Source organism: Moschus berezovskii, chromosome 20 (assembly GCF_049115385.1).
Source record: "Moschus berezovskii isolate FMDL1 chromosome 20, NW_MosBer_1.0, whole genome shotgun sequence".
Taxonomy (NCBI): domain Eukaryota; kingdom Metazoa; phylum Chordata; class Mammalia; order Artiodactyla; family Moschidae; genus Moschus; species Moschus berezovskii.
In genome coordinates this window covers 57,302,117-57,324,244 of record NC_142479.1, presented here as the reverse complement: position 1 = coordinate 57,324,244, position 22,128 = coordinate 57,302,117, and the positions used below count along the sequence as shown (strand labels likewise).

The 22,128-nt window shown below is 45.5% G+C and overlaps 1 protein-coding gene across 6 annotated transcripts; it reads left to right on the top strand.

Annotated features, from left to right (window-relative positions):
* Nucleotides 1-692: 692 nt before the first annotated feature.
* On the top strand, nt 693-20,239 carry GOSR2 (golgi SNAP receptor complex member 2). Of its 6 annotated transcripts, none has more exons than XM_055408102.2 (6): nt 693-792; nt 8,652-8,716; nt 10,350-10,455; nt 11,435-11,567; nt 14,236-14,376; nt 18,016-20,239. In XM_055408102.2, the coding sequence occupies exons 1-6, from the start codon at nt 764-766 to the stop codon at nt 18,175-18,177; spliced, it is 636 nt and encodes a 211-aa protein (XP_055264077.1). In that variant the 5' UTR covers nt 693-763; the 3' UTR covers nt 18,178-20,239. The 6 variants fall into 6 exon arrangements, with proteins under 6 accessions (XP_055264077.1, XP_055264076.1, XP_055264081.1 ...); XM_055408101.2 differs by having other exon boundaries at nt 10,347-10,455; XM_055408104.2 differs by lacking the exon at nt 693-792 and adding an exon at nt 6,269-6,401.
* Nucleotides 20,240-22,128: the final 1,889 nt, after the last annotated feature.

Genomic DNA, 22,128 nt, shown 5'->3' with positions numbered 1-22,128 from the left:
TCCGAATCCTTCAAGTGTCCACATCCTTCAAGTCCTAACTCAAATGTCACCTCCCACATTGTCTTTCCTGAATCTCCCATTGGAGCCGACTCTAACTCGCTTGATGTCTTCAGACCGTCTACCCTTAGACGTTTATTTGTGCACACATCTTATTTCCTTTCCTATACCGAGACCTCTTTGAAGACAAGGAAGAACCGGTTTGCCCCACAGCATATGTGATACATGGTAACCGCTCATTTACTCTGGGTTTTATTAGCTGAATGGGGTGGGGGGGCGGGGGAGGCGAGACAGGCGATAGTTGGGGGGCGAGACAGGAGATGCATCAGAGACTCCAGCGAAGAGAGAAATCTCCAGACCCACAATTAAATAGTTTAACGCGAAGCCAAGCAGCAACCCACCCAGCCTGTCTCCCCCAGAGAAAAGCTGTGATCTGCTGACCTCCAACCTTGCACTGAGGACCCCAAGCCGATACACTGCGACTGCCCTTCCCAATGCCTGACTCGATGCTGCAGACAGCCTCTTGCCAAAACCTATGCTTCCTCGTCCCTCATCTGAGGCAAAGCCTCTGATTACACTTAGCCTTCTTCAGGCCTCCTTACTCATTCCCCTTCTCCTTTCTCGCAGGCGCCACCAGGCTGGCGCGCGTTGGGACAGCCCTAGTGGGCAGGGAGGAGGGTCCTGCGACCGGAAACCGGAAGTCGGAAGCGGGGCTGTGAGGACGTGTTCAGTGGAAGCCGGAGCGGGACCCGGCGGGGCCGGCAACATGGAGCCGCTGTACCAGCAAACGCACAAGTGAGGGACGCGTCGGGCACGGGCTGGGACGAAGCCAGGCTGGGCGAGCCCTAGTCCCCTGGGCTGGGGCCTCGGTCATCTGCCAGAATGGAGGCCTAGTCCTTCCGTCCGGGCGCTGCCGTGGGGACCAGCTCGGAAGGGCTCAGTCTTTGGCCGTGATGCCCAGGTCTGCGGCGGCCGGAGGGTCCGACCTGGTGCCCGGCGACATTGGGCCGAATGCCTTCCGGAATCCCCGAGACCGTGACTAGTTGTTGGGTAGACTAGGTGAAGGGAAAGCCTCACATTGTTCAGCTCCAGCCAACTCTGTGGTCCGGAATGCTAGAACCGGTGGGGACTGAGGGCCCCAGCACATATGCGTCTACTCTTTAGTTGGAGAGCCAGGGTGTTCGAAAAAAGGTCTAACATAGGGCACCCTGACATGGGAGGTAAATGAGCATTACCAACAGGATCTCCTTAAGCAACTTAGAAGGATCCATCACTGGGCTAAGGTCGTCAGAAAACGTTTAATTAATGACTCACAGCCCCTAAATGATATCAGTCCTTACTCTTGATTGGCCCAAACCTTGTTGCTGCTACGGTGTGATTTTTATTTTCTATTTTATTCTGATATCGATTTACACTAAAAGACCATATTTTTCTGATAAAAGAAATTGCTCAGAATATCTGGTACCAGGTTACCTTTAAGGAAGTTGAATTTTGGTTTAGTTTCTCGTAAAATTCCTTGGTAGTGTTCCTTATTCATACTTCCCTGCGTTTTTGGAGCTTGCCAAAATATGTAATTGAATAGGGAAATAAGATCATACCTATCCTGTTTGGGGGGAAATTTTTTTAGGAGTTATCATTTATTATGGTCAAACGTAAATAACATGAAGTTTACCTTTTTAAAGCTAACTAACCATTTAATTTTTAATTAAGTTACCAGTATCATGTAGTTTACTATTTAAAGTGATACTCATTTCTTAGCGTACAGTTCTGCGGCTTTAAGTACATTCACAGTGTTGTGTAGCCATCATTATCTATTTCCTGAACTTTTTCATTATCCCGAACAGAAACTCATGTACCCATTAAGCAGTACTTCCCCAATTCTCCCCAGGTCCCTGGCAACCTGTTCTACTTTCCGTTTCTGAGTTTTCCTATTCTAGATATCTCATATGAGTAGAATGACATATTTGTACTTTTGTATCTGCCTTATTTCACTTAGCATAAGGTTTCCAAGGTTTATCTGTGTCATAGCATGTATCTATTGTTCCTTTTATGGCTGTATAATATTCTTTTCAGAGTCACACACACACACACACACACACTGTTTTGTTATCCATTCCTCTACTGATGGGCACTTGGGTTGTTTCCACCTTTTGACTATTGTAAATAACACTGCTGAGAACACTGGTGTACAAATGTCTGTCTCAGTATATTCTGATTTTTTTGGAATATATACCTACTGATATCTGTCCTATTCTGATACCTTTCAACTTACAGTGTAGTTTTGTGCTGATGAAAATTCTTAAAATCACACCCCCAAGTCCTGGGAAAGAAAGAAAATGGGAACCCACCTTTCTTAATGAATTCACAATAAAAGAAATACTTTAGAGCACTAGAATAAGAGGGAGATGATCCTCTTGTTTCATTTTCATTTATGTTTCATTAAGTTACTGTTTCATTTTCTACTTCTTTTTACTTTATTGATTCAGCATTTGGTTTGGGCAGATGAAAATGTAGAGCCTACTTTCTAATAGTATTGAAATGACAGAATTGATCTTACACTATTATATGAGCCCTATTCTCATATAAAAATTACAGGAAGGACAGATAAAAGACAAAAACAGACAAGGGACTTTAAAAACTGGATCTGTGAGTCAACTGGAAAAGAAATGAAGCAGGAAATTATGCCCGTGTTAGTAAGAAAGGGCAGATCTTTTACAATAACCAGGCTCAGTGGACTGAGTAGTGCTTTGAAATTGTTCTCGTGTACAGTCTCATCTGGTTAGCTAATTTGGTTAAAGAATAGTCCTAAGGAGGTTGCAACCCAGTTTATTTTTAAGAATAATTTTGTTCACAGAGTCTCATGCTACCTGTTACTGGTGCAGTAGGTAGCCGATCACAGAGTAAACTCGGAAGCTCAATTATATGTAAAGTTAGAGGAGGAATTCTAAATGGTGTCCCAAACAAGATTTGTGGAGCATAGATGAAATCCTTCCCTATGCAGGCCTCCAACGACCTACCCTCAAGCTCTGTAGACCCTTAAACTCTAGAGCAGAGCGCACCAACTTTTCCTGTCAAGAGCCAGATAGTAAATATTTTAGGTCTTACAGGCCATATGGTCTCTGTGGCAGCTGCTTAGCTCTGCTGTTATTAGTGCACAAGCAGCCTTTAGACAATGTGTAAACAAATGGATGTGATTGTATTCCAGTACAACTTCATTTACAAAAACAGACAAGGGACAAGATTTGACCTGCCACTGCTAGGCCTTCTACTATGTAGTCATTCATTTACTCAGTGAATATTGATTGAGCACCTGCTATGTGTTAGGCACTGTTTCCAGTGCAGACGGTACAGCCCTGCCCTCTGGAAATTGACTTTGTTTTGTGCTGCAGTATATTCATCATCATCATTATTATTATTGGTGCAGTATGTTCTGATCTGCCTCCTTTCCCCTCAAGGACTGAAACAGGACTGAGGATTCTGGTTCTAGACCTCATCATCTTGTTTTCCTCACCTATAAAATAAGTTTGGGGTTGGTTAAACTGTAAGTCTCCTTTCAGTTCCATAACACTGGTGATTGAGTGTCTTAAAAAGGAAACAGAATCCTGTCTGTATTTGCAGTTAACTTTTGGAGTTGCAGAAATTAATGATTGCGCTTGAACTGATACAGCAGTAACTGCGCGTATTAATTTTACTGGAACTTTGAACCCAGTTTGTGGTTATCTCTTGCTGTGTCTCTGAAAGTACATTGGAATTACAGCAGTATTTTAAAGTTGCATATGTTGAAAATGCCTGAACATTGGGGTAAAAAAACAGATGAAAAGCAGGTTAAACATTTTACACTTAAATAGTACTGTGTTAAGGTGAACTTTATAGAGGAGCTAATAGCCAGGCTTCTATTTTTGAGATCCCAGTGCTTGTAAAGGTGCCCATATTTGTCCAGGATCATTCAGTGCCCTGGACCTTATTATCACTAGAGATTCTGATTCAATAGGTTTGGAGCACAAGAAGCTCTATTTTTAACAAGCTCTTCAGGTGATTTTGATGAACAGCTAGGTTTAAAGACTGTTACCTTATCTCAAGACCAGTTTTTCCTTTTTTTTTCTTTTGATTTTGCCTTCTGATGAGAGGCTAAATATAGTGAAGGCAAAGTGGGTGAGGTGAAAGTGCGCAGATGGTTCTGCTACTTTTAAATGAAGCAAGCAAAGTAAAAACAACAGACTTCCCTGTGGTGCTGTGTGGGTTTCCGCAGCAGTTTCGTATTGCCTTTGGGTCTGTGACCCCTTAGTTATGATTATCAGTGCCCCATTTGAGAGTTGAGGACAGTAAGGCACCAAGGAATTAAATGAACTTGTTCAGTGCCCCTCAGCTACTGCATAGTGGAACTTTAACTTCAGCTCAGATCTTTTAACTCTAAAACCCTCAAGTTAGGCAGAAGCAGTGTGTGTGCAAAGTGGGTGTATATGATGGGGTCGGGTAGTTCCATGGACTTAAAAAAATTTTTTTTAATTTGGTTGTGCCGGGTCTTAGTTGTGGCACGTGGCTCTTCGGTCTTCGTTGCCGCGTGTAAACTCTTAGTTGTGGCTTATGAACGCTTAGTTGCGGCGTGTGGGATCTATTTCCCTGTCCAGGGATTGAACTCTGGCCTTCTGCATTGGGGAGCGCGGCTTCTTAGCCACTTGACTACCAGGAAAGTCCCTCCATTGACTTTTAAAAAGCAATTCTGTTTTAAAATTATTCCTAGGACCTCCCTGGTAGTCCAGTGGTTTAGAGTCTGCCTTGCAATACAGGAGATGTGGCCTTAGCAACATTGACACTTGTTTATTTGCTACTGGGTCTCTGCTTGGTTATGTTTTCACCCACTCCCACCATGAACCCCACACTAGTCAGGGCTAGGACTTCTGATTTCTAGTGTCCACATTCCCATGTCAGATTTGTATATCAGCTGTTCCTTACTGGCTTCAAATGTGTTGTCTGAACTCCCATTTCCATGTAAAACAGATTTGCTACTTTGCATATAGTAGTTCTCGCAGTGCCATTCCTCCTTGCTCTGTTGTTTTCATTTATTTTCTCAGGCCTGGCATGTGAAGATTGGTATCACTTTATTGGCTCTTATCTTTTCTAGTTCAAGTAAAGCAAAAAGAAATTGGTTGGAAAAAGTCATGTTTCGCTGCAATTTAATATCCATCTTCACTTAGAAAATAGTAAAAACCAGCTGATGAGTGGTTATAGGGTTTCCTGGGTATTGGCATCATCTCTCCTGCTTCTGTCGTGGAATTTAAGAATTGAAAGTGACTGGCAAGATCTTCCATTTCAATTCACTTTGGTCAGGAAGACCTTTATAAAGCCCAAGACAGTTCATGTACTCTGTGTGTAAACATGCCAGAGCACTTTTTTTCCCTCTTCTTTGAGAGTTTGTGCTCGTTTTTTCCCCCTGAGTTCAGCTGACGTCTGTCATCTTGAAATTTGTATCCTTGGTTCTGGGGCTCCCTTAAGGGGGCTTCCCCGGTGGCTCAGTGGTAAAGAATCCAGCAGTGCAGGAGACGTGGGTTCAATCCCTGGGTCAGGGAGATCCCCTGGAGGAGGGCATGGTAACCCATCCAGTATTCTTGCCTGGGAAATCTCACAGACAGGGAAGCATAGCAGGCTATAGTCCATTGGCTCGCAGAGAGTTAGACACGACTAAAGCAACTGAGCACGCATGCACACACTCCCTTAAGGAGCAGTAACAGAGAACAAGCCCACTCCTCTTCCCGTAGTCTCTAGATATTTGAAGAGCCCCAGCTGCCCCATTTTCATTTAGTTTTTTCCTTTCTTTTCTCAGAGGATCATTATCACTAGCTCTTTTGACTGTTCCTCTTTGCAACTTGACTTCTAAACTTTTCCAGTCATCTTCCTCATCTCCCATTGGGGGAAATCTTGACTTGGTAGGGTTTCTTTAGCAAATGACCCAAACCTGAATGCTATTCTGTGTTGTGCATTTGACTTTTTTAAAAAATCTTAAAACGCTTTTTATCCCCGACAAATTTTATTGTATTCAGTTTAGTTCAGTCGCTGAGTTGTGTCCGACTCTTTGCGACCCCATGAATCGCAGCACGCCAGGCCTCCCTGTCCATCTCCAACTCCCGGAGTTTACCCAAACTCATGTCCATTGAGTCGGTGATGCCATCCAACCATCTCATCCTCTGTCGTCCTTCTCCTGCCCTCAATCTTTCCCAGCATCAGTGTCTTTTCAAATGAGTCATCTCTTCCCATCAGGTGGCCAAAGTATTGGAGTTTCAGCTTCAACATCAGTCCTTCCAGTGAACACCCAGGACTGATTTCCTTTAGGATGGACTGGTTGGATCTCCTTGCAGTCCAAGGGACTCTCAAGAGTCTTCTCCAACACCACAGTCTAAATGAAAAAGGTTCGTATTTGCCTTGTGGTTCAATATCCTAACCAGTCACTGGAGCGCAGAATTTTGTGCAGGTTTCATAGTCATAAGTTGATTTAAAAAAAATTACCAGAACAGAACACAGAGCCAAAGGCAGTCCTGTGATAGAACCTGGAAATCTTCCCCAGGACCCATTGAGTACCATTGTTATGCCTGCCAGGGGTCCCTCATCCTAAAGTTTAAAATATTTGTCAATCACTCGGGAGAAATGTGATGTTATACTCTCAATATGCATTTTCCTGATTACTAGAAGAGTGTTACTTCATATATTTTTTGTCCATTTGGATTTCCTTTTCTCTCAGTTGCCCTTTGCCTATTTTAAAAATTGTTTTATTTGACTTTTCCTGTTTGTAGTAGTTCCTTATACATTCAAACATATTCCTTTGTTATCTGCTGCAGGTGGCTTCCAGTCTCTCCCCCCCTTTTTTTTTTTCCAAACGTGCCTTTGGTGTAAAAAGGTTTTGTTTTTGTTTTTTAATGTGGTCAGATCTGTCAGTCTTTTCTTTTCTGATTTGTGGGGCTTGGGGGTAGTTTTGGTTTTTGTCTTGTTTAAGAAATCCTTATTTAACCTGAAGTCATAATATGCACACCTTGAGTTTATCGTTGTGTGTTATACAAGGTGTCTTTTTTTCACATGGGTAACGTACGGAGCCATCAGCATTTATTGTAGTCCGTTCCTTTCCCGCTTCCATTAGAAATTTGCCTCGCTGCCCACATCCAGGCCGTCAGGAAAGTCCTCATTCTCTTTTCCATCAGCACTACCATTCAGTGCTCTCTAGCTGTTTTCATCATTTCCCTGATCCAGATATCAGTTTCTTCAAGTTGTTCTGCATCTGCCTCCATGTCTCCATGTGTCTCCATTCTAAAGCATCTGGACTTACCTTCCTGGAGTAGCGACCTCATCTCTCAGACTCTAGGAGTGATCTCTGGTTGCCTGTCAGGACCTTGGGTCTTGCCCAGGAACCTCTGAGGGGCTTCCCTTGCTTCTGGAGCCATGGGTCATGTTTCGAGACTGCAGGGAAACCCTGGAAAAGACTTGAGACAAGTTCAAACCAAATTTAGGCTCCTGGCTTGCATTGGTAAATTTGGGGTCACAGTTTGTGGTGCTCACGGTGGAGGATGGTTGCTGACATTTCTTCCAGGCTTGGAGATGATAGAAGAGCTCACAGGCCCCCTCCTGTGACTCTCTATGAAGAGACCAGAAGCCCCAGGAGGAGGTTGTTGGGGTAGGATGAAAACAACCCCAGGATTTGTCACAGAGGACTGCTGGGAAGGGCTCAGAGGGTAACTTTGACCAAGTCCTGGGAAGCCAGGGAAGTGCCCTGGGCCTGGTGTCAGGACCGGCCAGAGGGCCCGGGTACAGTGCTGCATTTCCAAATTGCCTCCTATTGCCAAGGAAAGAGGTTTACCAAACAGGAGATCCCTGTCTCTCTGGGCTTTCCTCTGATGGCTCCCTCCCACTAACCCACCTCCTGCCCTTCTCTCTGACCCCAACTCTCAGGCAGGCCAGCCTGCTGGTCACCCCTGTGACACGCCTTTTCGCACGTCATTTTCTCCACATTTTCCTTTACCAGATCACATTGTGGATACAGAGCTGCCCCCAGCTCAGTCTGCCGTTTTCTCTGCCTTTGCACAGCACTGCTGCTCAGAGCTTTCTTTTTGTTTACACTTGTGCGTGTTAGTGTTCTCTTAAATCTTCTTGGGACTTTTTGCGTCTATCTGGCCTGATGTTCCTAATTATACTGTTTCTCAAGGACAAGAATTCTATCTCTCTTGCCCTTTGACTCTCTCTAGTACAGAGCAGTGCTCAGCACATTGGGTCAAAGAACAGAGAGTGGGATTGGCCGTGTCCGCATCAAGGTTTATCACTTGGTGTGTGACCTTGAACAAGTTACATAACCTTTCTGGGCTTCAGTTGTCTTATTTACAAAAAGAGGGTGATAATAGTCCTTTTCCTCATAGGGTTTTTGACCTTACAGAACGTCTCAGATGCAGTGAGCGCTCACTACATGCCGCCTGTCTGCCTTGTTATTAATATTTAACGTTAAAATATTAAAAACTGTGCCAAAACATGTGACCTGAAGTGCCACATACGAATTTCACAGTTCAGCGACACTGTCCATTTAGATCAGTTCTACGTTGGCATTAGAAAAATTGTCTTTCCTGACTGAAGCACTGTTGATTATGCATGTCTCACTCATTTCCTCTCTCTCTCTTTGATAGGCATGTCCATGAAATCCAGTCTCACATGGGACGCCTGGAGACGGCAGACAAGCAGGCTCTGCACTGTGAGTAATTAACTACAGAGACCGGAGTCCTGTCTCTGATGACACGCTGCTAATGGGCTGGGTTTCCTGACTGTGTTTCTGCCTCAGGGGCTGAAGGAGTCAGCGTGGAATGAGTTCTGTTGTGAGGGTGGATAGAAAAACCCTATGGCAAAGTCACTGGTTTCCCTGACCGTGCCCTCTGGAATCCCACAAGTCTTATCCCCCATTACCCCTCCACTCAACCTGACAGGGCCCGATGGGAATGGGAGTACTTGCCTCCATCTGTCTTAATCTAATTACCCTGTCCGTAGAGGAATGTGGTCCATAAAGATTCAGAGATGTTTAACTGGAACTGGGCGTTTCTTCTTGAGCTGAGAATTCTGCAGCTTTCTAGGAGGATTATTCAGAAACGAAGGGCAATATTAATTAGTTCAGTTCCCACACCATGATTTCTTTTGAGAAGAGTGCTGCTATTTGTGTTTTAGTTTCTTTTCTATTATGAGAAAATGTCCTGAAACTTCCCTGGTGGTCCCTTGGTTAAGACGCCATGTTTCCAATGGAGGGGGTTACTGGTTTGATCCCTGGTCAGGGAACTAAGATCCCACATGCCGACGTGGCGTGGCCAAAAGAAAAGGTGCTTTTTCTGAGTCCATCACACAGACACTGCGGTCCCCCTCCCACCACTGACACTGCCTCCTCCTCTCACTCCTTGGCTGGTGCTGGGCCCATTCTCCTGCTTTCTCAAGTCTGCTTTCTGCTGCTCCCAAGCACCTCTTCTCTCAGTCCTGTGCCCTGCCTTGTTCTGAGCTGTGTTTGTTAGCTCTGGGCTCCCCTAAGAAGGTGACAATTCTGTCTCTACTATCACTTCCTTATTGGACACGAGACAGTCTGGATGCCTTTTTCTGTGCACAGTTTAGCTTCTGACCATCGACTTTGTTTGGCTTTCCAGCAATCTCATTGATACATGATTAGAAATGGAAAAGAGGCCATTTTGCCTGTTTAGCAAAGGCGCTAAGGAAAAGGACTGTATTTATCATATTATTACCTCTGTGGATTCTTTCCTGGGCCTTCCCTGTTGGTATTTTGTCTATTCTGGTGACTCCAGCATCGGCCTGCCTATTCTTAAGGGAATGCTTCTCTGTGTTTCACGTACTAATCTTTGCCTGTGCGCTTTTTTTTTTTAACCTCATTATTTTCTGTAGAGGGTTCATTTGGCAGTCTTTTTACTAGATATTTATAACCCATATCTGAGAATAATCTCAAAGGAAGCCTTATTCTATATCAGAAAATACTGCATTTTGCTGAAAATATTTATTTGAATGTTCAAATGTTTCAAATCTTTGAATGTTCATTTTATTTTCAGAGGCAGGAAATTTTTTTCTATAAATTTATCTTTAGGTTTTTTTTTTTAAATAGCATTGTTATGGCATTAACACCTATATATATATGTATATGTATATATATAAAAACATTTAGAAAGTCACTTAGTATAATTTGAATTTTTTTCTGTTCTCATCAGTGCATTTTTCTTCTTTTGCAATACATATTTTTGAGTTTATTGGATATAGAAAAAAGACATGTTTGATTTATCATTCTAATTTAAGTTCACTATCTCTTTTCCAGTAATTATTCTTTTTTCTCTTTTGTGCAGTAGTAGAAAATGAAATCCAAGCAAGCATAGACCAGATATTCAGCCAACTAGAGCGTCTGGAGATTTTGTCCAGCAAGGAGCCCCCCCACAAAAGACAGAATGCCAAACTGTGAGTGCTCTGACCCTGCCAGGCCTTGCTCCCAGAGAGGTCATCAGATATTCTGAAAATCCATTTACACGTTGAAAAACCGAGACTATGCAAAGATAAAGTCCAATAAAGACCACAATTCTATTTGCGTGATTCTCCCTCAGGATGAAAAGCCTGTGTTGTACACCACAGGGACTATAGCCAGTAATTTATAGTAACTATAAATGGATTATAACCTTTAAAACTTGTGAATCACCCTATTGTATACCTGTAACTTACATAATATTGTACATCACCTCTACTTCAGTTAAAAAAAAGAATAAAAAGCCGGTGAGGTTAGCAGCTCAGAAGCCTGGTGTCTCCTTTCCTTGTTGGTATCATTTTGACATTTTGCCCCCAATACAGTTTTTCCGACCAGACCCATGGCCACTTGAAACCTAATGCCACCAGGGAGTTCCACTCTGTTTTCTGATTCCCATTTCATTCTTGGGTTGATTATCTTGCTCTTAATCACTCCAGTCAGTGTATTTGTAATGAAATATGATCTAATGTTTGATACACCCCCATGAAATTAAAGTGAAACCACTCTCACCACCTCCACCCCAGCCTCTGTTTCCAAAATGTTTATGAAACTTCATTGATGCTCTGCTCCACAGATGCCTTGGGCTTCTTCCAGGAGAGCAATATAATCCCTGGAAGGTCAGGAAGAGGTCATTGAACCTGCTTCCTGTCACCTGTTCCCTGTCATGCATCAGAATCAGAGACCAGCAGATAGTTAAGGAAAGCTGCTGGAATCTCATTTGCTACCATCCTGCTCTAACTACAGGCTCCCTTTTCACTTTCAACATCACTGATCAAATCAGATTTGGGGTGGGGGGGGTGGATAGCATGGAGGGGTACAGGGGGAGGTAAGGAATTGTCTTCTTCCCTGAAGACAAAGTCCAGCCACCTCCGGTTGTGCTGCTCTGGGCTCCTGGAATTTAATCTCTGTCAATTTCAGCCGTGTCGACCAGTTAAAGTACGATGTCCAGCACTTGCAGACTGCTCTTCGAAACTTCCAGCACCGGCGGTGTGCACGGGAGCAGCAGGAGAGACAGCGAGAGGAGCTTCTGTCTCGCACCTTCACCACCAACGTAAGCCCGGCGCCTGGGCGGGGTCGGCAGGGGTTGGGCGGCTGGGCGGAGCTGGAGCTCAGCACTCTTGACAGGAGCCCTCTAGGGGTTCTGAAGCAGACTGATGGGATGGGAGGAGAGCAACTGGATGGCTAACTCTGCGTTGCCACAGAGACTAGACCTAAACACCACTTGCATCTCTTTTTTCTGTCACAAAAACCCTCAGAGGAAGTAGTTAAATTGAGGGAACAGGCAGAGGTGAAAATTACCTGGTTTGACTGGTCAATGCAGAAAAGTGGACTTTACCATGGTGGAAACATTTTTCTGATCAGATCAAGAAGGATAATTAGAACTTAGACTATTTGTAGCGGGGGCAGTGTTTCAAACCTGGCTTCAGGCAATTGTGTGTGTGTGTGCACGTGTATGTGTGTGTGCACGCGTGTGTGTGCAGTTCCAGTGTTGGATGTGTTAAAATGTTTTTGCATGTGTGCATGCGTGCAATTCCAGTGTTGTGTGTGTGAAAATATTTTTGCCCCTTGCTAGTGTATGTGTGTGTAGTTCCAGTGTTTAATGCGTTAAAATGCTTTTGCCCCTAGTCTGAGCGGCAGTTAGGAGGGATTTATTAACAGGTATTTCGTTTTAGAGGGACTACTTGACTTGAGCCTGTTTGAAAGTTGCCTGTTGGTTTGCATGTTTGATTTCCTAGGATACCCATGTCCCTGTCCTTTGGTCTCAATGGGATCATTTCTCACACATGGCTGTAGAGCATTACTGACTTTTCCTGTGTCCTGCATAATGTATTCCACCAAATAAGGTGGGTCTTGGGGGCTTTTTGTTTGGTTGGTTTTTTCTTCTTTTGCAGAGGTTCATTTTCTAAAGTGTGCTTACACTTTCTAAGCCCATCCTCAGAATTCAGGTCAGTTCCCACTTTGCAGATGTGGAACAGGGTTTTTGCTGTGTCCACACGTGCAGTAAATTTCCCCAGGTGCTTCAGAATATGCCTGCATAGTTTGGTTTCTCTGATGTAAGCAGTTGAAGTAGTAACGATTAACAATTCAAAAGGTCAATGAACATGTGGTGGTCGGTAAGCAGAGCCTCTTTTCAAAAGAGTAGGGCACTATATGACACACTTAAGGTGTTGTGTGGGCTTTTGATAGCTGTGGCATTGGTTTTAGGGCTTTTTTAGGCCAGGGATGATGGCTCCGAATTATTTTACGTCTTAACAGCCTAGCGTGATGCTGTGCATATAGTGGGCCCTTAATAAAAATTATCTAGCTCAATGAACTTCTTCCTGGTCTTTTTATGATCATGAGCTATAGTACATTTTTCTGAGAAATAACAGCCCATCAGCTGTACCCGAACACTGGGGTCTTCACCGACCAAGCATCAGGTTGTGCCGGATGCTATTTAAGGTGCTGAAAGTAAAGTGTGTTTAAAAACCTTGACTCCTACCCCTGAGAAACTCCCATGTTAGCAGCGGGGAGATTGAAAATATATACCTGAAAAAAGATTGTGAACTTGAGCAGCGAAGAAAAGGTGGTTTAGCTTCTTCATGATGACAGAAAGTGGTAAGAGGGGTACTGCTTGGCAGAAGGGTTTGTACTGGTTGGGGACCTAGAAGGAGGACAGGGCAGTGGCTGGCCATGCCATGCGTCTGTGTCCTTCCCATTTGGAGGGTGAAAGTGGAGCGCTGGGATTGGCTTTGATGTTTCTCCCCACAGGACAGTTATCCAACCCGGGGATTTGTTCCCCTCTGGACGTCTCACTGCCGGAGTCTTACACAAGTCATTCCACCTCTCTGGGCTTCTGTTTCTTCATCTGAAATGAGGATAATACCATAACTACAGCATAAGCTTAGAGTGGGCCCTAAGCGAGCTTAGAACGAAGAGTTTGCAAAGTGGAAAGCATTGATCAGTATTAGTTCTTTCCTCCCTTCATTTTTTTACAGACTTTTCTTCCCTGCTGAGGTGGATAGTCCCACTGTGAACACTGCTGGGCCTTTGTAGAAACCAGTCTCTGCTCTCTGTAGTCAGTCTGTCTAATCGGAGGGAGGAATAAGCTACAGATAAAATAGCCAAAGGACAAAAGCAAACCTTCCCCACTGCACCAAGGGGAAGCCAGGTAAAGGAACATTTGGAAGGAGTTAGGTTAGTAAAGAGTTAGAGACAACCTTTAGGAGAAGCCTAGGAAGAATAGTATTTCCAGGACTTGCCTGGGAGTCCAGTGGTTAGGACTTCGCTTTCCAGTGCATCCGGAGTGAGTTCAATCCCACATCGGGGAGCTCAGATCCCGCATGCCCCGCGGCCAAAAAACCAAAGCCTGAAACAGAAACAATATTGCAACAAATTCAATAAAAGACTTTAAAAATGGTCCACATCAAAAAGTAAAATAAATAAATTTTTCCCGAGTTGGGGGAATGATGCGGAGGAGACAGGGATGAACAGACTTGTGTGGAACCCATTTGGAGACTGAGAAGTCTGAGAATTGTACTTTCTCAGAGTGAACAGAGGCCGCCCCAGATCTCCACTTTGCTTTTTAGTCTCTGTCAGGTTCTTTTGATTCTTGAACCGTTTCCTCTGGCAGTTCTTCCGGCTTGACCTTGACCAAGAGGCAGAGTGGTCAGTTGAGGTGGGGACACCAGGAGCTGAACAGCAGCAAAGTTAATCAAGTGCCTGCATTTCTTTCACAGGACTCTGACACCACCATACCAATGGATGAATCACTGCAGTTTAACTCATCCCTCCAGAAAATTCACCACGGCATGGATGACCTCATTGGAGGCGGGCACAGTATTCTGGAGGGACTGAGGGCCCAGAGAGTGACCTTGAAGGTGGGGGCCCTTTTGGGGGGACAGGGAGAAGGCCTTGTGTTTTGACTTTAGTCAGCAGTGTGGGACCTGCATTTACCTTTTGGTCACGTAGCCCCGAACTGTGATGCTGTGATGGTGAGACAGAGCCTTTGAGTTTGGGATCCTTTTTGCTGCAAGTGGATTATTACGAGTCCCAAAGTAGCCGATTCCCTTTGCCAGTAGGTATTTATTGTGTTTACAGTGAACCATAATGTGGCATCTCTCAGTATCCAGGTGTTGTTCCATTTCCTGGACTGAACAGAAAGTGACTGCTGCTGTGAGAGGAAGCAGTAATGGGCCAAGAAATGCTGTGGTAGAATTTGCTTTCGGAAGGAGGAAGACACGACTTTACTTGGTGTCTCACTCACTCTTGGGTGTTTTCCGTGCGACCCCTGTGGTGGGCAGTCTTAGAGCCGAGACCTCTCGTGCAGCAGCTTAAGCCCCCCAGGGGAGGGTCTTAGGGCTCCCCGGGTTGATTGGCAGTGGCTTTTAGAGCACAGGCTAGTGACCCCCAGTGACTCTGCTTCATTCTCTCTTTAGTAACAGGTATTCCTAGAAACCCTGCCCCATTGGCTGAAGCTCAGACCCCTAGGGAGTGGTTTACAGAAACATTACACAGCCTCTGATGTCAGTCATGATGTTTCAGCCTCAGCCCTTTTCCTGTATCAACCCTGGTGGATAATGGGGTGTGAACTGTGCCTGTTATCAGGGTGTGGTCCCTTGTGCATGGAGCCCTCCCAGCCCCTGAGCTGTGAGAAGCAGTCACTCGGAAGTGTGAGCTTTATCTTAGTTTTTGTTGGACCAAGTCGAGCCTGTCAGCTCTGCAGGACTTCAGTATGTTTCTGAGCATCGCCTACCACCTTTACCTGGGAGGAGGTCAGGCAGACCTCGAGTGACACTTATCTTGCTGATGGCCATGGTGCTTCAGACAGTCTGGAAGCATGGTCTCTGACAGCTCCATGGGCACCCCCTTTCAGGACAGCCACATGCAGTCATCTAAACTGATGTGTGTGTGTGTTTAGTTGCTCAGTCGTGTCTGACTCTTTGTGACGCCATGAACTGTAGCCCACCAGTCTCCTCTGTCCACAGTTTTTTTTCAGGCAAGAATACCGGAGTGGGTTGTTATTTCCTCCTCTAGGGGATCTTCCCAACCCAGGAATTGAACCCCCATCTCCTCTGTCTCCTGTATTGCAGGCGGATTCTTTATCCACTGCACCATCAGGGAACCCCAGTCTAAGCTAATACATGAGGGTTAATCCTCCCTTGCTTTAGAAAGCTGCTGGCTTCCTTCCCGTATCTCAGAAAAACAGTCAAACTCATTTTAGGATGAGACTCATAGCCTCAATACTCAACGTTGACCTGGTAGGGCTCAGAGCTTATTGTTAAAGCTTCCTACTGAAGTCTGGTGTCACTGAAGAGCCCAAACAACTTCTGCCCTAACACTGTCCCCAGAGATAAAGCGCTGGGAAGCCTGGTGGGTGGGCAGTCAGGGCTTGGAGTGCGAGGTTTCTGATCTGTTTTCTCTGCACATCTCCTGTACTGATTCCTTCTACCTGCCCCACTTCTGTCAGGCAAGCTTCTGCCTAAACCATTTGAAAAGAACATAGGAAGCATGAAGGAGCCGGGCCTTGATTTGGGGTAATTTGTGGTAGAAAATGAGTAGTGTTTTTGAGATGTATGTTAACTTGCCAGTGATTTTCGAAGTTGATATTTGAATTTCATAGAGTGATGGAATCATCTCCTCTTTCATAGCTAAGCAGAGTCTTGAGTGAGAATCCAGTGCTGATCATCGCTGTTGTGGTGAAAACGCCTCTGCTCTCCTCTGGCAGAGATGCAGTTTGACCTGAGAGACTCTTCTCTCAGTTGCCTGTTACTGTGTTCACTTAGAAAGTAGATACGAGACCTTAGGTTAGGTGCCTCCATACAAATACAGTGGGTGACGTGTAAGGGAGTTGAGGTCCACCCAGCATTCACCTATTACTTCGTATAAAATTGAATATGCTTAAAAATGAAAATTAGAAAGCAGGGAGAAAGGGCGGCCTGGGTGGTATGGACTGTTGGTTTAGGAATAAAATACCCTTTTGTTTTGGGTGGTGGGCGGTGACATTTATATATGGGGTTTTAGGTCATCGTGCTGGTGTCTGGCTGCTGTGTTTCTCTGGTTCCGTCTTGCCTGCTTCAGACCCTCTCATGAACATGGACATAGGCTCTGCTCAGCAAAATTCCTGAGGGTCTATTCTACAGCGTGCACAGACTGATAGCAAGCATTTTAGAGCCAGGGAGCAGAGAAAAAGTTTCTATGATGTTGCCTTTTATTTTTTAATATGAAAAGTGACAGTGTTAGTCGCTAGTCGTGTCCAACTCTTTGCAACCCCATGGACTGTGGTTCACCAGGCTTCTCTGTCCATGGACAAGAATACTGGAGTGGGTTGCCATTCCCTTCTCCAGAGCATCTTCCCGGCCCCAGGATCGAACCCAGGTCTCCCGTATTGCAGGCCAATTCTTTACCATCTGAGCCATCAGGGAAGCCCATTTTTTCTTCTTAAATATAAAATATTCTAATTTAGAACTTCTTTATGGAGGTATGATGTGCATACAGTGAGGTGTACGGATCTTAACTTGTACAGGTCATGGAGTTTTGACAAATGCCTACATACACCTTTGTAACTCTCCCTGCTGTCAAGACATAGATCGTTTTCATCACCCCTGAAAAAGCCCTTGTGCCCTTTCCAGGTTAGTCTGCTCCTGCCCCCTGCCCTGGCAACCACTCTTCTTATTTAATCATAAATTAGTTTTGCTGTTATTGAACTTAATGTAGATGTTCACATTACTCTTGTGTGTGTGCCTCCTTCCTCTCAGGAGCGTTCCAGGCTCTTTCATGTCATTGCATGGTGTCGTCGGGTCCTTTTTATTGTGCAGCAATATCTCATCGTGCACAGAACGCACATTGTTAATCCATCCTCTTGTTGATATGCACCTGGATTTCCAGTTTGGGGATATTCTGTTTTCTTCTAGAAGCTTATAGTTTTAGCTTGTATGTTTAACTTTATGATGAAATGTTTGTGTATAATACGAAGCAATGGTCATTTTTTAACACAGGTTCTTATGCATTATACATATGGACATATACATATGAAGTGAAGTGTTAGTCTCTCATTTGTGCCTGACTCTTTGCAACCCCATGGACTGCAGCCCATCAGGCTCCACCTTCCGTGGGATTTTCCAGGCAAGGATACTGGGGTGGGTTGCCATTTCCTTCTCCAGGGGATCTTCCCCACCCAGGGATTGAACCCAGGTCTTCTGCACTGCAGGCAGAGTCTTTACCAACTGAGCTACAAGGGAAGCCCACATTTATGTATATGTGTGTGTATATGCTCTGTGCACAAGATGCCCATTATCCAGCCATTTGTTCCAGCACGTTTGTGGAAAAGACTTTCCTGTCCCCCTTGCTTTGCTCTGCGACCTTGATTGAAGGAGCCTGATCGATGTCTGGTTGCTGCTGCTTGTTCACTTTGGGCGTGACCGAGAGACTGTTGGTCCATCGCAGCTCATGATGACATTCACCCACCCTTGGCACAAGGAGCTGATCACGGTTTTTCGTTCTCCTCTTGTCTGCCCCAGGGGACCCAGAAGAAGATCCTTGACATCGCCAACATGCTCGGCCTGTCCAACACAGTGATGCGGCTCATCGAGAAGCGGGCCTTCCAGGACAAGTACTTCATGATTGGTGGGATGCTGCTCACCTGTGTGGTCATGTTCCTCGTGGTGCAGTACCTGACCTGAGCCAGCCAGGCCCCACGGCTGAACGCCGGTCCCAGGGCGTGAGAGTGTGCGTGAGTGTGTGTGCGTGAAAGGGGGGGCCCAGGGGCTGCCCTCTGAAATGTGTGTGCCATCTTAACTGTGAAGACCCCTCGGAAGTAATTGTGACCTGTGACCTGGTGGGAGTTTCAGACCTCTTGTTTCTTGTGACATCTTGGAGGGAAAACTCATGCTGCCAAGACACGCGGTGCTTAGGAAATGAAGAAAGTACCAGTTCTCTTGCTCACGCGCGCTCTCATTGGGGGAAGGAAGTGAAGCCAGGGTGAGGAAGGAGGAGAAAAAGGGGAGGAAGAGAGTGGCCTTGGTGATTTTGTCCTCGTAGCTGATACGCACCTGGGAAGCTGTTGAAGCTTGCAGACAAGACTCCACGCTCTGTCGTCCTGCAGCCTTTCTGACTCCTAGTAGGTAGTCTGGAACAGAAGCAAACCGGAGGGGGAAAGGGGCCTTCTTTTTCTACACACACTATAGTAGGTGGATTCATATGCTCTTGCTACTAGCCACTGTGCCCACCCCCTGCCCTACCGCCCCCAGATGATCTGCAGATGGCTGGCTGCTAATACTTGTCATCCTTACCTTGGAAGCTGCCACCTAGAGGAAGCAGAGGCATGGGTGCTGTTGCTGACAGCAAGTAAGGTTTCCCACATCACGGTTGCTGGGTGTTTCTCCTTTCTAAAGTAAGGCCACTGCTGTTACTCTCTGGTCTGTCTTGAAACTGAAGACCCTAGTCACCGATTTGTTTTCAGCAGTTAAGAAAACAGTTGACTTTTAGGACTGAAGCCTGGGCCTTTGCCCCTTAGAAAGTAGCTGTGAACAGAGGCTAGTGATTGGTCTCTTACAGTCTCATCTCGAGTTTTAGCATCTCTAATTAATAATAGACTGTTTTCCCTTTCTTGAAATATATTAGCAGCTGCCAGTCAAGCCCCCATTCTGTCCAGCCAGTGAGGGCAGATGCCACCCTAGGGATGCCCCTGGTGTGTATGTCCTTGTAAGACTCTCTTTTCAGGGACCAGCATGTTTTTTCCTTCTCTGGCCAACCCTGGATTAAGGCTGTACCAATACCCGACATGTTGAGAAATTTATTGTAAAGCCAGTCTGTTCAAAGAGAGTAATCAGTGAAAGTACCAGAAAGACCTGGTTAGCATATTTTTTCATCTATCATAGGCCCAGTAGGGCAAGACAGAAATATCACTCAGAATTTCCCAGAGGAACTGTGAACCCGGTCAGTATTAACCCCACCTTTGAACATCTTGCCCTAGCTACGTCCTGTCTTCGTTGCTTGTCGTTTGGACGTCTTCTGTCGCCTTTCCCTTTCCTCTTTTCTTTGTGTTCTTGTCCACCTCCCTGTTTTACCCTCCACCTATCTCGATAGCAACATTGTCTTTTCAGGTACATCTGTGGCAAAGGTCCCTTCTGGGGAAAGGTTTCTTAATTGTCACAGATTTTTAAATGAGTTTTCCAGGTACTGATTTCACACTTTTGGTTGGATCTCCATTGCTCCTGCTCGTCTGGGCTAAACAGGGGTCCTCGGTTTCCGAGGAAAGGGGACTCTGATCCCTTCGTAGAAGGTTGAGGGCCCTACCAGAGTGAAGACTGGCCTGGTGGGTAGACAGAGGGGTGGGTGCATCTTCTGACCTACCTTTGACTTGGGTAGCCCAAGTTTGAAATGTCCCTCACATCAGCACCCCTGTCGTCCCAGGGACCCAGCACAGGCTTCTTACCAGTCCTCCAAATTGGTCTTTAAACTGCACAGACTGGGCCGTGAGCCTGGGCACTCGATGATCCCACCAGACAGTGCACTTTGGAAGATGTGCACAGAGCAGCTGAGCTGTTTGGACTTGAACCCAGGGGAGCCAGAAACTCCCCCCACCCTCTGCCCTCTGGTGGCTGATGTGACATCTGTTTGCAGTGTACACCGGTGTATTTCCACACTTGGCCTTCACAAGTGATCGTTGGCCTCGATGAACCAAAAGTAAGGTCTGTACCTTCAGTGCCGTTCTTTTTTGTAATAAAAATGGAGGAGACAGTTTGTGGGTCTTCACCACCGGCGGGGTAAGGAACAGCAGCCACTGTATGTCTTAAGGTCCTGGGACGCTGAGACCTCGTGTCCTCCTGTGCTTGGCTTTCAGTGATCTGGGAGAAACACACTTGGACCTAACTGGGTGCTCTGTCTCCACAGTCCTGAGTACAGGGAAGGGTCCCAGAGCGGGCAAGGAACGCCCTCTAGTGGAGATGGGGTGAATTCTTAACATAAGCTCCAGCAGCAGCCTCTGGGATCTTGTGAAGAATTTTGGTGTTCCTGTTGTGGTTTAAGAGAGGTGGGTTGTCCAGAAAGTTGGAAATACTTTCATTCCGCGGGTGTTTACTCCGGGTGTGATCATCTTATGAAAAGCCAAACTCCACGACCAAGTAAGTAGGAGAGTCTTGATTTTATAGAAGGCTTCACTGCTGGGTTTTTTCTTAAGACCTTCACCCTGATGAGTTTAAATGGGTTTGACTTGCAAACTTGGCTTTACGCTCCTTGTTTTTGAAACACATCAACTGAATAAAGTTGCCATTTATTTTATTTAGAAAATGACATTTTGTAAAGGAGTTTGACATTCATCTTTATAACTGATGGCCCCCTTTTTCTCTCAAGCCAGAGATTCTGAAACACTGTTCCAAGACCAGGGTTGGGGTTGGTTGCCTTAGCAGTAGCTGGGGAACTTTTTAAAATTTATAGATTACTCTGGCCTACCTTGGACCTTCTGAATTAGAATATTTTTATATCTCTAAAGTTATTCTTATGTGTGTCTTAGAAGCTTTTCTCTTAAAGACTAGAGCATTTGAAAACTTGCTGAACTAATTCAGCATATATGAGTAAAGAGCAAACTTACCAGGTCCAAAATAAAGTCTTAATTTGTTTCTGTCTTATTCCAGGAAAGATTGGAGGAGACTTAGAGAAAATAGCTAAGTGAATAAAGAAGTGAAAACTAGGAACAAATCAGAAGAATGTCAGTGCCAAGAAAGGGACAGTCATGCGAGTTGTGAAACCCCACAGGAAGGCTCTGAGGGATCCCTAACTTGGCCTGGAGGCCCAGGAGGCACAGCGAAGAGAGAAGCATGACCTGTTATAGTCTGTTGAGGGGTAGGGTGTCAGATTTGCTCAGAGGAGGGCCTAGACCTTGACTAATGCTTGCTTCCCTGTGGCCCTTATTGTAAGTTGGACATGGTTAGTTTCTGGGTTACCTGTGTAATCTTCACAAACCTTTTCAGTTAGGTTGAGAGTCCTTCCCTTTGTGCAGATCAAGAGGCTGAGGTTCAGTGACTTTCACAAAGCCCCACAAGGAGTCCTGGAGGAACCGGTCCCTCTGACTTCATAGCCCAAGCACATAACCATGGCGCCTGCCTGCCTGCCTGCCTCCCATGCTCGGGACATGATGCAGGAGACTGGGGCAGCCTGAGTAAAGACCTGTAGCACATTTGGTGCACCTTACATGGCAGGTTCTCTGCTCTGAAATGTTTTCCTAATTAAGAGGGTAGGGGTGGAGAATTTGAAGTGGACCTCCTGGAAGGAGAAGGCAATGGCAGCCCTCTCGTCTGGAAAATCCCATGGATGCCGGAGCTTGGTAGGCTGCAGTCCATGGGGTCGCGAAGAGTCAGACTGAGCAAATTCACTTAAACTTTCCAGGAAGTGGTGAATGGGAACTGTACTCAATCTTTCCACTAGGAGGCGACATAAACCTTTCGGGCTGGTCTGCCAAGCACTCCACTCTGCCTTAGGCCTGGTGCATTTGGAAGAAGAGGAGGAATGATCTTCAGATTTGGTTTGTTCCCTTATAGAAATTCCTGCTGAGTAGCGGCTTGTCCCTTGTTGCTCTCAGGGTATGGCCAGCAACACCTTCTGAAATCTCAGTTCATTCTAATTTCTAGGGCTGC